The sequence below is a fragment of the Euprymna scolopes genome, chromosome 38 (assembly GCF_053919585.1).
Source record: "Euprymna scolopes isolate OS-2025 chromosome 38, ASM5391958v1, whole genome shotgun sequence".
NCBI classification, from domain to species: domain Eukaryota; kingdom Metazoa; phylum Mollusca; class Cephalopoda; order Sepiida; family Sepiolidae; genus Euprymna; species Euprymna scolopes.
Window position 1 is genome coordinate 82284172 of NC_136519.1, and position 23077 is coordinate 82307248.

General features: G+C 31.4%; 1 protein-coding gene across 1 annotated transcript in view; it reads left to right on the forward strand.

Moving 5' to 3' along the window:
- The window catches only part of LOC145263225 (cullin-4A-like), a 164940-nt gene extending 146952 nt beyond the window's left edge, over window positions 1-17988 (forward strand). The window contains exons 19-22 of the mRNA XM_080120310.1: window positions 419-492; window positions 8958-9056; window positions 14031-14183; window positions 17650-17988. Of these exons, the coding sequence (XP_079976436.1) occupies window positions 419-492; window positions 8958-9056; window positions 14031-14183; window positions 17650-17745 (422 nt within the window). The 3' untranslated portion in view covers window positions 17746-17988. The remainder of the gene's footprint in view (window positions 1-418; window positions 493-8957; window positions 9057-14030; window positions 14184-17649) is intronic.
- The last annotated feature ends 5089 nt before the right edge of the window (window positions 17989-23077 follow it).

The following is a 23077-nucleotide window of genomic DNA, read 5'->3' on the forward strand; positions in this document are numbered from 1 at the left end:
AAGTAATGCGCCGACATTACCCCCCCCCCCCAATATAAACAGAATTTGTGTGACATAATAAACGGTTCTTCTGCTTGAATTATTAGGATTCATAAAACTTTATTATTTGAAATAAATAGTGTTTAAACCAACTTTAAAACCCTAGCAAATGCAAGTAGGTTGCAAAGTAACTTTTATAGCCACTGGTAACATTTATTTTTGTATATTTATTTTTTGACCACTTTTTCGAGTTTGTGTATAATACAAACTTTTTCATTAACTATGCATAGTAGGTCATCAACTGACTTTCTTCAATCTTCTTTTGGCTGGACAAGCAATGCACTTTATCAAATGTTAGGTTGGAAAGAAAAAAAACTTCCATCATTCTAAGATGAATGACGTTTATAAAACTTATTTTAATTTCTTTTTTTCTCTGCAGAGGATAGCGAATTGCGTCGGACTTTACAGTCATTGGCCTGTGGAAAAGCCCGGGTTTTACATAAAGTACCCAAGGTAAATTTTTTTATTTTCTTTTTTTAGATATGTGATGCAACAATCAAATTATGTTTGCAATTTGTTTTTGCTTTTTACATTTCATTTTTTGTTGTCTTTGCCACATACACTTCCTGTCATGATGTCATTTCCTGAACACATTAATCTACTTTCATGTTTTTTTTTTTTTTTTTTTTTTTTTTTTTTTTTTTTTTTTTTTTTTCCAATTTTCCCCCCAAACAAGGCACAATGCCACTTTGAAGTGGGAGGCTACTATCTGGGACATAAGTTGCAGGGATATTATGAAGTAAGACGAGTAGAAAGATGTCTGTTCACATTACACTTGAACTTCTGCATGTCAGTACAGTTGGGAAAGCAGAATCATGGAAGGGAGTTCCAAAGTCTAGCAGTTCTGGGGAAGAAACTATTGGAGTAGAAGGTTTTCTTACACCTAGGGATCTCTACAGTGAAGGGGTGGGATTTAGCTGCTTGTCAGGTTTATTCACATCAAGAGGGTACAAGTGTTTGTAATTCGTCAGAGCATTCACTATTGAAGTACTTAGTACTTGTAAAACAGGCAGAGAGATGCAACATTTCATCGATGGGACAGAGGCTGAAGCATAGATAACAGTTCAGGACCTATCAGATTGGCAACTCTCTTTTGAACCCTGTCAAGGAGTGAGACTAGTAGCAGATGCACCAGCCCAAATGTGACAACAGTACTCCATATGTGGGTGAATGATGGGTTCATAGAGGTACAGGATACTTTCAGGTGTAAGTAGCTTTCTAGTACAATAGAGAGAGCCCACCTTCTTCGCAACGGCCTTGGCAATGCTCTCAATGTATCTATTCCAGTCCATGTTTCCTGTAATCGTTAGGCCAAGGAGTTTAAAGGAAGTACTTTCTTGGCCATTGCTATTGATGGCAGAGAAGGTTTCTTGTAATTATTGAAGGAAACAAGTTTAGTTTTGGCAGCATTGAATGTGACCATCCATTTTTGTCCCCATTCCACTACAGATTGGAGTTCATCCTCTAGTGTTTCTGCCATTTCCTTAGATATGTGTTAATTCGTTTTCCCCTTGTGCCTGTTATAGAGAGTGGTGTCATCAACTAATATACCCAGCCATGCCCACATTATTGTTATAAAAAGTTTATATTCTTACAAAATCCTCCTGTTTATATAAAGGTTTTATGTAAAAAAAAAAAAAAAAAAAATGTAACATTGTATCAGGATTATAGGATTCTTGTAAATTACATGTTTGGTCTTTGTTATAATTTTAACGATCGCATGTGCCAGTCATGTAGTCATCGTTACGGTTTTGTGTTGCGTACTCCATCAGGGAACATGAATTGGAACAGATACATTGAGGGCATTGCTAAGGCTGCTGCAAAGGTGGGCTCTCTCTACCATGCTAGAAAGTTACACTTGAGAGTATCCTGTACCTCTATAAGGCTACTATTTGCCCATGTATGGAGTATTGTTGCCACATTTGGGCTGGTGCATCTGCTACTAGTCTCTCACTCTTGGGTAGGTTCCAAAAAGGATTGTCAATCTAATCGGTTCCACACTGTCAGCTAGGCTTCAACCTATGCACCATCAATGAAATGTTGCATCCCTCTCTCTGTTTTACAAGTATTTTAATAGATGAATAAACTTCAAGCCCTCGTACCCCTCGACATAAAAAGCTCCAACAAGCAGCAAAATCCCACCCCTAAACAGTAAAAATCTCCAGATCCCAGAAAGATTTCTACTCTAATAATCTTTTCCCTTGGACTATTAGACTTTGGAATTCCCCACAGGGTCCCCTGGTGCTACCAGATCAGGCTGTCTACTGACTTCCTGAGATGAAACGCACCTACATAGATGTCTTTGTTTTTTTATTCCCTTTTGCAAAACTTAGTCATGTTCTGCGAAAACAAAAACGACATTCTCCTCCCCTTCCCCTCCCTCGTTTTCTTTTTCCTTCACCTCCTCACCCCCTTTTTTTTTTTTTTTTTTTTTTTTTTTTTTTTTTTTTTTTTTGCCTAGTTGGTAGGGCGATAGAACATACCAACTGCCCCCCTGCAGAGGGTAAAAATCCTTCAATGGGACCACCAGTTGACCGTTGGTGGCAACCCGTAATGCATTAAGAACGGGATCCTGGTGGTTGAGTGGAACATGCCTAGGAAATAATAACATGATACTACAACACACCACTTTGGCCCTTACTAGGCTAGACGGGAGGTTGGATAGGCCCGATCCAATCAATCGGTTGGTCATGACAAGCACTAATTCAGACAATCCAAACAAAAACACACTAACACTCAACATAAACAATAAACTGAGTTAATAAGCGATGGCTGAAGGGTCAATCAAGCTGGGAAAAAGGTAACCATCAGGAATAATAAAAATACAGGGAAATCCCATACTTGGGTGGGCATAACCATATATTGTGAATGCTTGGAAACCTCCCCATGTTTGAGTATACCAGCTATGTAGCCCTGGAGAACCGAGGCGAATGGGATTTACCCCCTCATAGTTCTTCCCCATAAGGGGCTCCGAGGAGGGTGGGGAGCATGGCTGATGAATTTTTCAAAAATTATTATGAATGCCAAAAAATCCAAGAGACCACACACAGAAATTGACTCTGACAGCGACAATGAAGATACAAACTTTCCAAGATTCATCGTGCTAGAAGCAACGTCTAATATACCGTTAACTAAAATGTCACCCTTCATTATCCAAAAGGTAATATCAAGCAAAATAACACCTAAAAATGTCAAAAAATTAAGGAATGGTACCATATTGGTAGAAGTACAAAATAAAAAACAGGCCAAAACTCTACTTCAACTACAAAAATTGCATGAAACAAACACAAAAGCTTATCCACACCAAACACTAAACTACTCCAAAGGAGTCATAAAAAACCAGGAAATCTCCGTCTGCACAACAGAAGAAATCAAAACAGAACTAAAAAACCAAGGGGTCACAGATGTAAAAAGAATCACATTTAAAAAAAAAGGAGAGGTAATATATACAAACACTTATATATTAACATTCAATTATCCTCAAATACCAGAGACCATCAATATAGGTTATGAAAGAACGAAAATAGAACAATACATTCCAAAACCTTTACAATGCTACAACTGCCAAAAGTTTGGACATAATAAAGACCAATGTCTAAGATTCTTCACATGTGGAAACTGCAGTGAAAAAAACCCAGACCACGATGAAGAAGACTGTCCAAATAAAACCAAATGCACAAACTGTCAAGAAGAGCACCACTCTCACTCAAAACAGTGCAAAATATATAAGCAAGAGAAGGAAATAATAACAATCAAATATCAAAAAAATATAACCTTCCAAGAAGCCCGCAAAGAAGTCACAAATCGCACCAAAAACTCATATGCCACAATAACCCAACAAGCAAACAAAATGTACAACTACAATGAACTAAACCTTGCTCCAGAAATTGCAAACCTAGCAAAAGAACTAAAGAACATACTTGAAGAATTAAAATCTTTTTTATCAGAACTGAAAATAAATTCTAACAGCCAAATAAAAGTCAGAAACGAACAACCCAGTATAAAAGAAAACGAAACAAAGGAAATCAGAAAAACTCCCATCAATATTGAGGAATCAATCTCTAAAGAAATGAAACCTCCTCAATTATCAAAACGTGAAAGATCCAAGTCACTAACAAGGACAAAAACAGATGTTAAAAATAAACACACAACAACAGAAAAAATGGAAATAGAACAGAACAACAAAAAAACTACCCCCCAAAAACAAAATGACAAACAAAAAACAGAATTAGTATTAATTGAAAATGAAAATAAATTTGAACTAGTTGAAACTGGTAGCCAAAAAAGACAGTCAAGACAAAGTAAATCTAAAAGTCCCAGACCAAAACCCAAAAAAAGCCTCTCACCAGAAACAAGAAACAGACCATCCACTTCCAAAAGAAACACCCAAACTAACATCGAAACTATGGACGTAGACATAAACACCAACAGTCCAAAACCAAAAGAAAATATAAACCATGACTAACAAAATCCTACAGTGGAACATAAGAGGATTAAAAATTAATATCGAAGAAATGCAAATACTTATCAAATCCTTATGTCCTGCAATAATTTGCCTACAGGAAACACACTTAAAAGAAAATGACAAAATTAACATAAAACACTACTCAATATACAACCACATAAACAAATTATCATGCAAAGCCACCGGTGGATCATCAATACTGATAAACGAAAACATTCCACACAGCAAAGTGAACTTAAAAACAAATATGCAAGCTGTTGCAATAACTGCAACACTACACAAAACAGTAACCCTATGCTCACTCTATATACCACCAAATGAAACAATAAACGAAACAGAATTAAACAATATAATCAAACAACTACCTAAACCTTTTCTACTGTTGGGAGACTTCAATAGTCACAATATATGGTGGGGCAGTAAAAAAAAAACAACAAAAGAGGCCAAACCATAGAAAAAATAATTAACCAAAATGATCTATGCCTACTCAACAACAAAGAGAATACATATATGCACCCACCAACGGGAACCCTATCAGCAATCGATATAACACTATGTGACCCAACTATATACATGGATTATAGCTGGAGAACACATAAGGATACATGCGGAAGTGACCACTTCCCAATCATAATAGAAAACGAGAATCCCAAGCCAGAAGACAAAACACCCCGCTGGAATTTACAAAAGGCAAATTGGGAAAATTTCCAAAATACATGTCAATACAGATTAATACCTGAAGCGAATCCTGACTTAGAACACATCACATATTTCAGCAACACCCTACTCACAATAGCCGAGGAGAACATACCAAAAAGTTCCACTACTACAAAATATAACAAACCCTGGTACAATAAAGAATGCAAAGAAGCTATAAGAGCCAGACGTGCAAACCTAAGGAAATTCAAAAACAGTCCAACGAAAGAAAATTTGGACACCTATAAAAACAGCAAAGCCAAAGCACGGAAAACTATCAAAGAATCAAAACGGAACTCGTGGAAAGACTATGTAACAAAAATTAATCAAAACACAAAACCCAAAAAAGTATGGGAGATGGTCAGAAAAATAGCAGGAAAAAATACAAAGAACCCTATTAAACACCTTATATGCGACAACACAAAGATTACCGACAAACAAAATATCGCAAATAAATTAGCAGAACAATTCTCAATGAACTCATCATCAAAAAACCAAAATAAAAAATTCCAAGCTATAAAGAAAAATGAAGAAAAAATAAAAATAAACTTCAAATCAAAAAATGAAGAAAACTACAATCAATTATTCAACAGTGCAGAACTAGAGGAGGCAATAAACAAATCTCCCGATACAGCAGTCGGCCCCGACGAGATCCATTATCAATTCCTCAAAAAACTACCAAAACCATCACTGGACTACTTATTACAAATTTACAATGAGATATGGATAACTAACAACATTCCAAAAAACTGGAAGCAGGCAACAGTAATCCCAATACCCAAACCAAAAAAAGACCATACAAACCCAACAAACTACCGACCCATTGCACTAACTAGTTGTTTGTGCAAAACTTTTGAGAGAATGATTAACGAAAGGTTAAATTGGTACTTGGAAAGCAAAAATCTAATTACAGAAAGCCAGTCGGGTTTCAGGAAAAATAGAAGCCCCACCGATCACTTAATAAAACTGGAAACACGCATAAGAGAAGCATTTGCAAAAAAAGAACATCTAATAGCAATTTTTTTTGACATGTTAAAGGCGTATGACACCGCTTGGAAATACGGAATCCAAAAAGACCTGTATGAACTAGGACTTAGGGGTAGAATGCCAGAAATTATCAGAAATTTCTTAACAAATAGAAACTTCCAAGTACGGATGGACAACACTTATTCAGTCCAAAAAGATCAAGAAATGGGGGTCCCCCAAGGCAGTATCCTGTCTGTCACCCTCTTCAACATTAAAATAAACAATATCATAAAAAACATAGACCCAGGAATTGAAAACGCCCTATACGTGGACGACCTACTTATATACTACCAATCTAAATATATACAAACAGCCGAACGCAAACTACAACTCTGTCTGAATAAAATAAACAAATGGGCCATAGAAAATGGATTTACATTCTCAGAGGAAAAAACTAAATGCATCCACTTTTGCAAATTACGAAAATTCCACCACGACCCCAACCTGAAACTGGATAACAAGAACATCCCACTCACCGACCAACATAAATATTTAGGTATTATATTCGATAAAAAATTGAACTTTATACCGCATATAAAATATTTAAAAGCAAAATGCCAAAAGACAATGCAATTGATCAAAGTCCTAGCACACACCGATTGGGGTGCAGACAAAGTCACATTATTGAAATTATACCAAACTCTAATCAGATCTAAAATGGACTATGGATGCTTCATCTATGGAGCAGCAAGGAAGTCCTACATAAAAGAACTAAATACAATCCATCATCAAGGATTAAGATTAGCCTTGGGAGCATTTAGAACCTCTCCAGTAGAAAGCCTCTATATAGAGGCCCACGAGCCTCCACTGATTCTAAGACGACAGAAGTTAGCGCTACAATATTACCTAAAGCTGGTATCAAGTCCAACAAATCCTGCATATCAATGTACCCTTCACCCACAATACACACATCTCTTCAACAAGAAAGAAAATATCAAGCCCTACAGCCTCCGGATAAAAAACCTTCTCACAGAAGCCCAAATGGACATTACAAAAATACATAAATATAACAAATCAAAAACTCCACCCTGGATGATCAAACAACCACACATAATATTAAAATTAAATAAATATCCCAAAACGAAAACCCACCCATCAACCTTCCATGAAGAACTACTTATCATCCAGAATACATACAAAGAATATACACAAATTTACACTGACGGATCAAAAGATGGAGATAAAGTAGGATGCGCAGCCATCCACAAAAAAATAAAACTAAAGAAAAGGCTCCCAAACGAATCTTCTATTTTCAGCGCAGAAGCAACAGCCATAGATTCGGCACTGAATATAATAACCAATGATGACCATCAAAAATATATCATATTTACTGACTCACTTTCAATACTCATATCTCTAAAAGAAAAAAAAATGACAAACCCACTTATTACAAAATTGCTAAACAAAATAGATGCCATAACCATGAAAAAAAACATTATCTTTTGCTGGATACCAAGCCATATCGGCATATACATGAATGAACAAGCAGATAAGGCAGCAAAGGAAACTCTGCAACAAAACCACATAAGTGGAAAAATCCCCTATACAGACCTAAAGACTAAAATAAACACATTTTTGAAGAGAAAATGGCAAGAAAACTGGAGCTCATGCACCAAAAACAAACTATTCCAAATAACACCAAATATTGGAACGAGAAACACCAAAAAGTTAACAAGAAAGGAAGAGGTAGTAATGACCAGACTGCGAATAGGTCACACTCACATCACCCACTCACATCTACTAAAAGGGGAGGAGACACCAAACTGTATAACGTGTCAAGAACCCTACACAATACACCATATACTGACAAACTGCATTGACCTTGAACAAATCCGAACAAAGTATTACCAAGAAAAAAATCTGAAAACAATATTAAACAAGATTGATCCCCAAAAAATTATCAATTTTCTGAAAGAAACTAAAATATACTCAAAAATATAAGGAAAGACCCCCCCCCCCCAAAAAAAAAAAAAAAACCTTAAGAAGAACAAACCAATATTTAACACAACATAACGAACCTTTCGGCATTAAATGACCCCAAAGTGGTTGATATGCCGTAAAACAGAACAAACAAACAAACACAGGGTCCCTGTTTCCCTGATTGTACTAACATGCAGAAGTTAAAGTGTAATGTAAACAGATATCTTGCTGCTCAACTCCCTACTTAGTATCCCTGCAAATTATGTCCCAGATAGTAGCCGCCTACAAAGCACTGTGCTTTACTTAGGATGAAAATGCAAAAAAAAAATAAAATAAAAAAAAATAAAATGTACAACAACCGAGTTGCTGCAATCATTAATGACAGGACTAGTTTACCCAACTAGTAGATTTTACATTCTTGGCTTATGGTAAAAGCCAGGTTGGACATAAAGTATCAAAGTGAAATTGACTAAAATTTGCTATATAATACATTATATATATATATATATATATATATAATGTATGATGCATCAATTTTACAATGTATTGCAAATTGTTTTTACTTTACATTGCTCATAACGAAACCGATCTACCCAATTAGTTGCTTGATAACAGATCAGACAGTCTGAATATATCAGCTTCCTAACATTGATGTTATTTTCTCCTTTCCCTTTGCAAAACTCAATCATGTTCTGCAAAGTCAATACAAAATACTTTCGGTTTTTTTTTTTTTTTTTTTTTTTTTTGTCACTTTCATCTATGTGAAATGTATATCCCTCTGGATTGCCATAAATGTGTTTTTCTCTTGTAGGGCCGAGATGTGGTCGACGGAGATAAATTTGTGTTCAATGATGACTTTAAACACAAATTATTCCGAATCAAAATTAACCAAATCCAAATGAAAGAAACTGTAAGTTTTTTTTTTTCAATTCACTAATTATTTATATTACTAACAATGCATCTAGAGGTGTAAGCCATGTTTAGTTTCAGAACAGTTTCAGATGGTTTGTTGTTCTAAACAAGTCTTGAGAGGTGACTGGTTTGCAGTAGACAGAACAGTTTCTGATGGTTCGTTGTTACACAAGTCCTGAGAGGTGACTGGTTTGCAGTAGACAGTTCCACAGAGCAAAATATTCTTACCATGTTGAGACTGAAAAAACATGTGAAATTGCTACAGAAAATGTTTAATATTTATGGAGCAATTCTGGTTTCTGATTGGTTGGTAGCAAAACGTGAATTAATTCGATTCGTCAGTTCCTAGCAGCATCGTTTATAAATAGAATCGTCCAGCTGTGTGGGATCATACCCCATTACACATCCCAAATATTGCAACATCCTCCTTATTTTTTATAATGGGGTAGTCCCTTGTGTTCGTTCTGCTCAAAAAAAAATATATATTTCATATTCAATTATACATAAAAATTAGAAATCATTTGGATCTTAGAATTTTAGCCTATAAAAAGATGGCCTTTTTAATTGTGTTCAAATGTCAAAACAGATATGTGTACAGAGAAGAGAAATAAAAGAAATGGAAATTATTTTAACCTTAAAAAGGGGTGGGTATTTGAAAAAAGAAGCCATTTCTTAAATTTTATTATGCAGTTTTGTAAAAAAAGAAAAGAAAAACGCATACATATAAATAAATATACATAAAAATAAACATACATGCAATATGTACCTGTTTAAAGAGGTTTTTTTTTGTTTTGTTTTTTTTGTTAATGAAAACAATGCAAAAAAGATAGGACATTTTTGAAAAATAAGAAAGAAAACTAATGTGCACAAAAAAATAAAAGTCAATTGTAATTTCTGCGCGCCTTAAAATAAGCATGCAAAAAATATTTTGTCGAAAAGGAAAATTACAAAGAGTTTTTTGTTTTTTTTATTTCAGCAAGAGTATTAGTTACACATTAGTAGGTTAAAGTGTTAATACAAATAAAATGGATACAGTTTGTCTTGTCCAGGACTATTTTTTTTTTTTTTTTTTTTTTTTTTTTTTTGATATATAGAAATCTATATACATACAGGGCCATGAAAAAAAAAAAAAATTATTCAGTCGAATCCCCCAATAAGTTTTGAGAAAAAAAAAACGCTGTAACTTTATTCTTGTTGCGGGTTTCGTGAATACATTAGCGATATTTTGTTCTGATGATATATAATTCAAAATAATAGATTCCTTTTTCACCTCGCTTTTTTATGAAATGGTATTTTATATCTATATGCTTAGATCTTTGGTTGATTATCGTGTTCTGTGCTAAGACTATACTGGCTTGATTATCACAATTAATTACTACGGGGCTTTTAGTTAATTCTGGCTCTAAAATAGTCTTTAGGATATTTTTAAGATAGAGTGCTTCCTGGGTCATGTGTGTGTGATCGCGATAAATTCTGCTTCACACGTAGAGAGGTACAATCTGTTGCTTTTTAGATTTCCATGAAATAATAGGCCCATTTTCTGAGAGTCTGAAACAATATCCAGATATACTCTTGCGATCTTCGTCGTTTCCCCACTCTGAATTCGAAAAACCTTCCAATTTTAGGGAATTTCTTGATTTTCTAAATACTAACTTCTATTCTTTAGTTCCTTTTAAATAACGCAGGACTTGTTTAGCTCTGTTTAAATCCTTCATTGTCGGTCATGATAATTTTTGTGACAGTTTTGTTACTGTATAGCATATGTCGGGCCTGGTTGCAGTCATTAAATATATAACTATCTATAATTTTGCGGTACTGTTTGTCATTTATTATTTCAGATTCTGTGTGTATATTTTTATTAATATCATTTTCGACTGGTGTGGAGCGTTTCTTGCACTCTCTCATTCCAAATTTGAATAGTATTTTGTCGATGTATCTTGATTGATTCATCGTAACAAGTCCTTTGCTTTGAGTAAATTCTATCCCCAAAAACCAGGATATTTTGCCAAGATCGGTCATTTTGAATTTTTTACTTAATTTGTTCTTAACATCGGTCAACATTATGTCACAATTTGATGCGATTAAAATATCATCGACCCACAAAACCAAAATCAGTAGCTTATCGTCTTTGTGTTGGGTATATAAACAGGGGTCTACAGCGCATTGTCTAAATTGTTGTTTAATAATATAATCATGAAATACTGTATTCCAACACTGACCATGTAATGACTTGTGAAGTTGCCACACGCTATTTTTATTTTTCATTATAAGTCCCTCTGGAGGGGTAATATAAATTTCACAGTCTATTGGGGCATTCAAATAAGCATTTTTTACGTCCATTTGATGGATGTTTAGGTCATATTGTGATGCGATTTGCAGTAAAATTCTGATTGTCGTTAGGTTTGTGGTCGGTGAAAACGTAGAAAAATGTTCTATACCGTAAATCTGAGAGTACCCTTTAGCAACAAATCTAGCTTTGTACTCTTCTACGCCTGATGCTGTACTCTTTTTTGTAAAGACCCATCTGGTAGAAATAACATGTTTATCTCTTGGGAGAGGCACTACCGTATAGGTATCATTTTCGGTTACGGCATCTATTTCTTTTTTCATGGCAATTTTCCATTCATCATAATGTTCTGAATTAATTGCTTCGTTAAAGCTTTTTGGCGCATTTTCCATTGAATAGCAATAGTCGATTTGATAATCTTTTCTATTGTCGACCACAAAAAAATCGGGTCGCCTTCTATTTCTTTTGGGATATCTTTCGACTTTATCATCATCATCATCATGGACACTCTTGTCTCCATCATTTTTATTGTCTTCGTTTGTTTTAATTATTTGAGGGAATATAATTTCATCTTCTTCATATGACGGGGTTTTCGTCTGTAAAATTAAACGTGTCTGTGAATTTTACACATCGGATTCTTTTTATTTTATTTTTTTCTGGAAAAAATACTAAATTGGTTGGACTGTTTTTATCGTATCCAAGAAATATACCTCTGTCGGCTTTAATATTCAATTTACTCTTTTTATCTATATATGCAAAGCAAGTTGAACCAAATATATGCATTCTGCTTAAATTTGTTTTTTTTTTTATCCACAGAAAGATTCATATGGAGTTTTAGATAGTGTTTTGTTAAAGCACCTGTTGCATATATAGGCTGCCACCATAAGTGCGTACGTCCAGAGGTTTTTAGGGAGTTTTGATTCAATGAGTAGGCATCTTGCCATTTAAAAAGTTTCCGCCACACATGTTCAGCAGTCCCGTTTTGGTGTGACGATCTAGGAGCTGATGTTTCATGCCTGATATGATGGTTAATTAGTAAAAGTTCAAAGTCTTTATTGGTGAATTCCGTACCGTTGTCAGAGCGAATACACTTGACTTCTCCGTAGGGAGCCATGTCGGCTAGATATTTTTTAGTTGCTTGCAGGGTATCAGATTTGTTCTTTAAAAATTAAACCATTATTAAACCTGAATGGTCATCTACAAAATTCAACACATATCTATGTTCTTTGGCCATCGGTTCTACGGGACTGTTCAAGTCACAATGCACCATTGATAGGATTTTTTTGGCCTTTTTGTCTGGTATCTTGCTTTGATAGTTTGTCATTTTCCCTTGCGTACAGACATCACAGTTGAAGTTTTTTGATGTTTGTATTTCCATTAACTACAGTCGGCAACTTTTTGATATCAGGAATATTGCAATGTCCAAGAATTCTATGCCATGTCTGTAGATCATGGCAGGCGGTTTTCGATGGGACTATGCTATTTAAATAATATAGTCTTCCATTTTCTTTAATGCCGAATACAGTTCCATTCGGGTATACCAGTTTTGATTTATTGGGGCTAAAGTTTATTTGCACCTTGTTTTGTGGCAGCTTGTACAGAAAATATATTTTGTTTAAATTTTGGGATTAGAAGAGCGTTTTCCAGAATACAGAAACATAGTTCACCTTTATTGTTCTTTAGCGAGATTTTAGCATCGCCTCTTTTCAAAACAATATCATTTACTCGACTCCCGTCAGCTTGTTCTACAAAATGATTTTGTGGCTTAAAGTTGGGATCAAAATTGATAAAATCAGATTCCTTTGTAATCACATGTGCCGTGGCCCCACAATCGACAAGAAAATTATTATTGTTTGTTGAAGCATTAAACGTACACAAAAAAAAATGTATGTTCGCTAACAGAGCTCTCTACATTTTTAATGGAGTCGCCATTTTGAGTCCTGTATCTACATTGGAAACTTTTGTGATTGGGTCGTCCACAATTATAGCAAATAATTTTTGTACTTTTCTTAGGAGAAAAATTGTTTTTGGCAAAGTTGCGTTTTTTATTCCTGGCATGGGTATAATTCAATTTTGGTGTTTTTATGTGTGTTTGAAGTACTTTTTGTAGCTTTTGGATTCGTAGATATCCTAGAAATTTAACTTGCCACAATTCGAATTTTGATTCAGATCCATCGAAATAGACACACGTTGGGCCCATAACCTCTAGAAGTGTAAGCCATGTTTAGTTTCAGAAGTGTTTTTATGTGTGTATTCAATATTCCAAAGTGCATTTCTACTGTTGAGCAAAGGAAGAATCGAATTAATGAAAAAGATTTTGTTTTAACAAAGAACTTGACTGCTGATTATTTATTCAATATTTTATCTTTACACATTTGAAATTTACCATTAATGTTTATTAAATTTTAATAACAGTTCATAAAATTTAAAAAGTGACTTTTTCTTTTTCTTTTTTTTAAGCAAAATTCCAAGATTTTAATGTCAAGCCCTTTAATTGTTTTTTTTATGTTTATAAAGTTAAGATCACTCCACAAAATCTCCCAATAATAAAAAGAAATCAACTTTATTTTATTCCTAATCCAAAAATTTAGTTATGTTTTAGATTTTTATCTTTAATTTTTTTCCTGCTTTTCTATGAACGTGATTTGTTGTTTCATGCAACATTTGTCTTTTCTGTTTTTGCAGCAAGAAGAAAATACCAGCACAACTGAACGCGTGTTCCAGGATCGACAATATCAAGTGGATGCGGCCATTGTTCGCATCATGAAAACCCGTAAAAGCCTCAGCCACACTTTACTCATTTCTGAATTATACAATCAACTCAAATTCCCTGTTAAAGTAAGCAATGGCAATGTTACTTTTTCAGTTTTGGGGGTTTTTTTTTTTTTAGTTTGTAGTTTTTCCTTTTCTATTTTTCTTTTTCTATTTTTCTTTCTTTTTCTATTTTTCTTTTTCTATTTTTCTTTTTCTATTTTTCTTTTTCTATTTTTCTTTCTTTTTTTTCTATTTTTCTTTTTCTTTTTTGTTTTTTCCTCTTTTTCCTCAGAATTTCCTATAAAATACTGAATCATTTTGCATAAAGTTAAATGTTTAATCTCATGTAAAATAAAAAGAAACTAACAATTTATTTACAAAGTCACCTATATAAACATGTTAACTAATCTATTCATTAATACATTTCACCTCTTAATTTTATGAATTTATTCATTAATACATTTCACCTCTTAATTTTATGAATTTATTCATTAATACATTTCACCTCTTAATTTTATGAATTTATTCATTAATACATTTCACCTCTTAATTTTATGAATTTATTCATTAATACATTTCACCTCTTAATTTTATGAATTTATTCATTAATACATTTCACCTCTTAATTTTATGAATTTATTCATTAATACATTTCACCTCTTAATTTTATGAATTTATTCATTAATACATTTCACCTCTTAATTTTATGAATTTATTCATTAATACATTTCACCCCTTAATTTTATGAATTTATTCATTAATACATTTCACCCCTTAATTTTATGAATTTATTCATTAATACATTTCACCCCTTAATTTTATGAATTTATTCATTAATACATTTCACCTCTTAATTTTATGAATTTATTCATTAATACATTTCACCTCTTAATTTTATGAATTTATTCATTAATACATTTCACCTCTTAATTTTATGAATTTATTCATTAATACATTTCACCTCTTAATTTTATGAATTTATTCATTAATACATTTCACCTCTTAATTTTATGAATTTATTCATTAATACATTTCACCTCTTAATTTTATGAATTTATTCATTAATACATTTCACTTCTTAATTTTATGAATTTATTCATTAATACATTTCACCTCTTAATTTTATGAATTTATTCATTAATACATTTCACCTCTTAATTTTATGAATTTATTCATTAATACATTTCACCTCTTAATTTTATGAATTTATTCATTAATACATTTCACCTCTTAATTTTATGAATTTATTCATTAATACATTTCACCCCTTAATTTTATGAATTTATTCATTAATACATTTCACCCCTTAATTTTATGAATTTATTCATTAATACATTTCACCCCTTAATTTTATGAATTTATTCATTAATACATTTCACCTCTTAATTTTATGAATTTATTCATTAATACATTTCACCCCTTAATTTTATGAATTTATTCATTAATACATTTCACCCCTTAATTTTATGAATTTATTCATTAATACATTTCACCCCTTAATTTTATGAATTTATTCATTAATACATTTCACCTCTTAATTTTATGAATTTATTTATTAATACATTTCACTTCTTAATTTTATGAATTTATTCATTAATACATTTCACCTCTTAATTTTATGAATTTATTCATTAATACATTTCACTTCTTAATTTTATGAATTTATTCATTAATACATTTCACCTCTTAATTTTATGAATTTATTCATTAATACATTTCACCTCTTAATTTTATGAATTTATTCATTAATACATTTCACTTCTTAATTTTATGAATTTATTCATTAATACATTTCACCTCTTAATTTTATGAATTTATTCATTAATACATTTCACTTCTTAATTTTATGAATTTATTCATTAATACATTTCACCTCTTAATTTTATGAATTTATTCATTAATACATTTCACCTCTTAATTTTATGAATTTATTCATTAATACATTTCACTTCTTAATTTTATGAATTTATTCATTAATACATTTCACCTATTAATTTTATGAATTTATTCATTAATACATTTCACTTCTTAATTTTATGAATTTATTCATTAATACATTTCACCTCTTAATTTTATGAATTTATTCATTAATACATTTCACCTCTTAATTTTATGAATTTATTCATTAATACATTTCACTTCTTAATTTTATGAATTTATTCATTAATACATTTCACCTCTTAATTTTATGAATTTATTCATTAATACATTTCACCTCTTAATTTTATGAATTTATTCATTAATACATTTCACCCCTTAATTTTATGAATTTATTCATTAATACAATTCACCTCTTAATTTTATGAATTTATTCATTAATACATTTCACCCCTTAATTTTATGAATTTATTCATTAATACATTTCACCCCTTAATTTTATGAATTTATTCATTAATACATTTCACCCCTTAATTTTATGAATTTATTCATTAATACATTTCACCCCTTAATTTTATGAATTTATTCATTAATACATTTTACCCCTTAATTTTATGAATTTATTCATTAATACATTTCACCTCTTAATTTTATGAATTTATTCATTAATACATTTCACCTCTTAATTTTATGAATTTATTCATTAATACATTTCACCTCTTAATTTTATGAATTTATTCATTAATACATTTCACCTCTTAATTTTATGAATTTATTCATTAATACATTTCACCTCTTAATTTTATGAATTTATTCATTAATACATTTCACCTCTTAATTTTATGAATTTATTCATTAATACATTTCACCTCTTAATTTTATGAATTTATTCATTAATACATTTCACCTCTTAATTTTATGAATTTATTCATTAATACATTTCACCTCTTAATTTTATGAATTTATTCATTAATACATTTCACCTCTTAATTTTATGAATTTATTCATTAATACATTTCACCTCTTAATTTTATGAATTTATTCATTAATACATTTCACCTCTTAATTTTATGAATTTATTCATTAATACATTTCACCTCTTAATTTTATGAATTTATTCATTAATACATTTCACCCCTTAATTTTATTAATTTATTCATTAATACATTTCACCCCTTAATTTTATGAATTTATTCATTAATACATTTCACCCCTTAATTTTATGAATTTATTCATTAATACATTTCACCTCTTAATTTTATGAATTTATTCATTAATACATTTCACCTCTTAATTTTATGAATTTATTCATTAATTGTAAAGTCAGTTTAGTTTGAAATTTTTATTTATTTGCAATTTTTTTAAGAACTAAATTTTAGCTGTAATCATAAAGTTGATAATTTCTATGTTCTTCAATTTAAAAAATGCATTATCCCCTTGCTGATATATTTTTCTGTTTAGGTGATTTAAAAATGTTTCATTTTACCAGTTTGGGTTGAACTAATATTTAAAAAAAATTATGGAAAAGTACAACACTAACGGATGAAAATTGATTAGAAGCAAAGTTTGATTTATCTGTTGAAATATTATTTTGGTTTGACTTTGAAAATCTGACAAGATAATTTGGCGTGTAAGGTTTATTTTATTAATTTTTTTTTTTTTTTTTCTGCAGCCACCTGAGCTGAAGAAGCGCATCGAAAGCCTCATCGACCGCGATTACATGGAACGCGACAAAGACAACCCCAACACATACAATTACGTTGCTTAAAAATGAAGAAGAGACACTTTCACGCACATACACATAAACCCACACATAATCTTAACACCCCTTTCTTGCGTCATCTTTTTGACCTTTCAAGATTTGAGTTGATTCTTGTTCCAAGTTTTTTATTTGGCCTGGGTGATGTTTTTCATCCTTCCTTTCCCCCCCCCACTCCCGCTCTTTACTTCTTCCCTCGTCCCTCATGGATGTGGCGAAGAATAATTTTTAAAATAAAATAAATCACACTTGTCTATGTCAATGCCTATTTTCATCTGGTTTACAAGATACCGTCAATTACTGCACCCCTCCCCCATGACTGTGACTCTCAAATACTACTACTACTATTACTACAAGAAATGTAGCTGAAGCAGGGACTACTACTATGTTGGCCATTAGTAGTTCTATTAGAATTAAGAATATTACAACTGCTATCCACGACTAAAAGAAATGTTCGCAAATGGGTGGCATATCGACAAAGGAAGATTTTGATATCTTTGAGGTTTGAAAATACCCCAAAAAATAAAACCTGAAAAAAATACACACACACATTATAAAATACATTTTTTGGATGCTCGGAGTTTGGTTATCCGTGATAAATTGGTTACAGTGCAAGTTTTGGGTTTTTAAATCATGATACCCACTTTGCTAGTAACCCATGTATTTCTCATAAAATGCTTCCTCCTTGAATGAATGAATATATATATATATATATATATATATATTTATATGAATATATATATATATATATATATATATATATATATATTCATTTGTGAAATGGACATTATCTTGATCATCTATCTATACCTTTGGTGTCACAGAAACCTTGTAAACATAACCTGCAAGATAAAAGAAACCAAATATCACAGACAAATCATCAGCTTATGAAATAACATCAGCTGATGAATATATCCTGTTTGGTATCTTTAACCTTGAGGGTTGAGTGTAGAGTTTTTCCATAAATTCAAAAGTAATGATGGATGATCAAAATATATATTTAATGCAAATATATACGGTTTTGCATCAGTAATTGGACATTCCTGAATGACACACACACACACAAGTATCGACTTTTACAAGTGGCTCAGTTTCAAATTTGACTTTATGTAGGGTGCTCGATGTTTTCTCAAACAGATTTGTCGTACTTAAATACATCGCATTTTTTTTTTTTTTTCTGCCATCGGTCATTATCAATGGTTTTACGTTCAAAGTGATCATTAGATAATTTTGTAGTTGATTTGTTTACTTCTGATAAAATAAAAAATTATTCCATCTTATTCAGTAAAATAAAAACAAAATAAGTGAATTATAAACAAATTGTCAGAATTTAATTGCAACTTTATTGACAATTAATTCTGCCTATTTTGAAAAAATATATTTTCATGATATACAAAATATCACATAAATATATATTTTCATGATATACAAAATATCACATAAAGAGGCCTCATCAGTGTATAATTTTCCACAGTTAATCTGGGGGAAAAAAAAAAAAATGCATCCAACATTCATTTAATTTATTATGCATATTTCTTTTTCAATCAAATTCAAAGGGAAAACTTATTTGTGTTTTTTGTACATAAGTATGTCGGATTTTGTTTTCGTAAAATCTTTAAACAAGTGAATAAAAAAAACAAAAACACTGAACACAGAATTAATCTTTATATACAAACAAATCGTTTTTGTTAAATTTCTGTTTGAACTTTGAGTTGAAAAGAAACTTAAATTTGTTGGATGTATTTTAATTTTTTCAACCTGACTGGAATTTTATATTTTGTGAGCGTCAGTGATATTTTATTTATAATGAAATTGGCAGAAACGTTTGATTGTGAATAAAGTTTCTTTACAGAAAATGTTATGTTTCTTTGACTAACGTCAATGTGATTGAGAGTTTCTTGTCATGCACTATTGAGCTACAAGTTCCTATTTACAATGCCTCCCCACGAGACAGTTAGACACCAAGGTCGTTTTTTTTTTAGTGTGGAGAAAAGGAACAAAAAATAAAAATTGTCTCAGTCGTGAAGGATTTCTCCTCCACTAACAGAGAACGAGAAATCGAAGTGTAGCATCTGAAGAACAGATACTACACTTTTAAAAAAAACTATATATATATATATATATATATATATATATATATATATATATATATTGCTGTTAAAAAAGGAAGACTTGAGTTTTTTGTATTCGTGGTAAAAAGGACGAAGGGAAAACATTTAATGGAGGTTAAAAAAGAAAAAGAAATTAAATAAGGGATAGAGTCAGCTGACCGGGTTTTGCCTTCACTTTTCAAAGCCGAATCGAGGTTTTTTGTATAAGGAAACATTCAAACGGGAGAACAACTAAAATAAAATCAAATTATCGGAAAGAAAAAAAATGGAGGTACGACTAAAATAAATTTATGATAATTATAGAATGGAGACTAAATTGTATAATTATAACAATAGATTTATTTTAGTCGTTCCCTCATTTTTTTTCTTTCCAATAGTTTGATTTTATTTTAGATGTTCCCTCGTTTGAATTCGTTTCCCAATACAAAAAAAAACTTGATTCGGCTTTGAAAAGTGAGGACGAAACCCGGTTGGCTGACTCTACCCCTTTATTTAATTTTTTTTTTTTTTTTTTTTTTTTTTTTTTGCGATCTCCATTAAATGTTTTCCCTTCGTCCTTCTTTGTACCATGGATACAAAATCCGGTCTTCCTTTTTTTAACAGCTATAATAAAGTTTTGTAACCCTAAAAAAAATGATATATACATTTGTAAAAAAAAATATATTTAATAAAGTTTTTCTAAATTGCCACGATTAAATAAGCTCAATAATTTATTCAGTTGTTTAAATGCTCTGTCTGTGGAGGTATCGAGCACTGTATATAAAGTGTGAATCTGAAAATTTTTTTTAGTCATTTTTAAAGCCAAGCCAAAATGCACATATATGCACGTGTATATGCGTTTGGATAAAATCTGGCTAAATGTTAAGGATATGAGGGGGAAAGGTAGATTTGCTAATAAATAGAATCAAATCAACTTTGGATATTTCATCTTTATTAATGGAAAGACTTCTCCAGAAATGAGTTAAAATTTGAAACCATTTAAAAAAAAAAAAAAAAAAAGGTAAAGTAAAAAAAAGTAAGTAAAATGGGAAGGCGGAAGTCATGAAGGAATAAAAACGGACAAAAGTTTGTAATTGTTTGAAAACAACTTAAAATGAAACAGAAATACTTCTTTTTTTTTTCCTCCCTTATTCTTTTCTTTCAGACTATTCTGTTTGTCCGTATTCCTCCTATTCCCCCCCCCTTTTTTTTTTTTTTTTTGCTTTCTTGTGTAGGTTTCACAAATCTTAAATCTTTCTAACCATCTTTCAAATAATAAAGATGAAATATTAATCAACGCGGGTTGATTTTACATTTTAGTATGTCGACCTTTTTTCATTTTATCCTACATACACACACACACATACACTATATATAATATATATATATATGTATATATATATATATATATATATAGCCTTTTTAAGTTACTTTGACTAAAGAATTGTAATTCTTTATTTTTGTTCGTCTACCTGGAATAATTGTCATCCATTTGATTGGTCAACTTTGAACAAGAAAAACAAACAAATTAACAAATAAAAAAGAAAAACTTTGGAGAATGGTTTTAAATTTTAAAGCAGACCCACAAAAAAAAAAAAAAAAGCTGCATTTTTCTTTTTAAAACTTTTTTTGTTTGAAACCAAATAAAATTGATTTTTTTTCTTTACTTTTAAATCATTCATTCCCTAAAAAAAAAAAAAGCCCTCCAACTTCTAACGAAAAAATATTAATGAAATGAAAAAAAAAACTTGAACAAGATTTTTTTTTTTTTATTAGTAAAAAAAAAAGTCTTTACCACTACTACTATTACTACTATGTCACTCCCCACCCACCAGTTAAACTATCCTCTCCGCCAACTTTGCAAAACAACATTCTGCTGATACGAGGAATCGAACGACAGAATTGGGATATATTTTTATGATAGAACCAATAAAGAAGAAACAATAATTGATCGTTTGCTTCTTCGTTTATTTCACTCTCGTCCGTTGGTTCAAAAACTCAAACCATTTTGTTAATATAACATCAGACAAGCAGAAAATATATATATATATATATATATATTTTTTTTTTTTTTTTTTTTTTACTACAAGGTGAGCAATATTTTTTTTTTTTAAATAACTTACATAGGTAATATAATTGATGTCAGTGGGCAAAATGATATATTATTGTTATATGCTAACAGAACCGCATGCAGAGACAGTTACAGAGGAACAAAAAAGGAAAAAAATCTGACTCGTTTTTCAGTTGAAATAAAAGGCATTTATTTACGGTACTTTCCAATAACGCATTGCATCTTGTTTCAAAAATCTCTTTGCTATTTAGTTGACAAAACTCTGCCATGTTGAGCACATGATTTTCCTTCTCATGCATCAACATGTTTGCTTGTCCTCACCTCGTTGTTCCGCCATGCAGTTTTTTTTTTTAAATACTATACCTATGGCTCACCCAATGGCGCACAGTCATCCAACTTTCTTTTTTTTTTCTTTTTTTCTTTTTTTTTTTTTGTTCAAAGTTCGGATTGCATCTTGTTTTAAAAGTTCCTCTCACACTGACTCGTGCTTCCAAATCCTCCGATCACTCATGTGATTCCTCACTACGTGCTTTTCCATGCAACCCACGTGTCCTTTTTTTTTCTTTTTTTTTTTTTTTTTTTTGCTTCTCTTCCTCTGTTGTGACGACGTCACCTCGTGCATCGGCAAGTTCGTCTGCATACCTGTCATACGGCTGCTACTAATGGCGATAAATACACATCAGCGGCTCTGTTACAATGACACAACTATAACATGATATATCTCCTGCAGGGAGCTCTTTTTTTTTTTTTTTTTTACATAGGAGTCACCACTTATCAAGGCTCGGAGGCTACTCGAGGATAAGGGTTGAAGAGTTATTGCGTGTACAGTAATCAATGGGATAATAGCGTAGTAATCGTTAGTAATGGAGATTTGATAAATTGGATTACTTTCAGGGGTGGTTTATCAGGAATTTGTTTATGTTGAACTTGAAGACATCCAAGTTGTAATCAGGTGGGAAAGCAGACAAACGGAAGAGAGTTCTACGGGCGTGCAGTTCTAAGAAAGAAGCTTTGTTCATGGAATCTACGTTTTGTCAACAATTTTACAAAATGCAAGGATTCTAGCATATACAACAGCAGCCACATACAACACATGTTCAATCTGTATTTTTGTATGGCTACGAGATGTACTTGATAACTGAACATTAAAATGACACAATCCTGGTTTCAACACATTGGA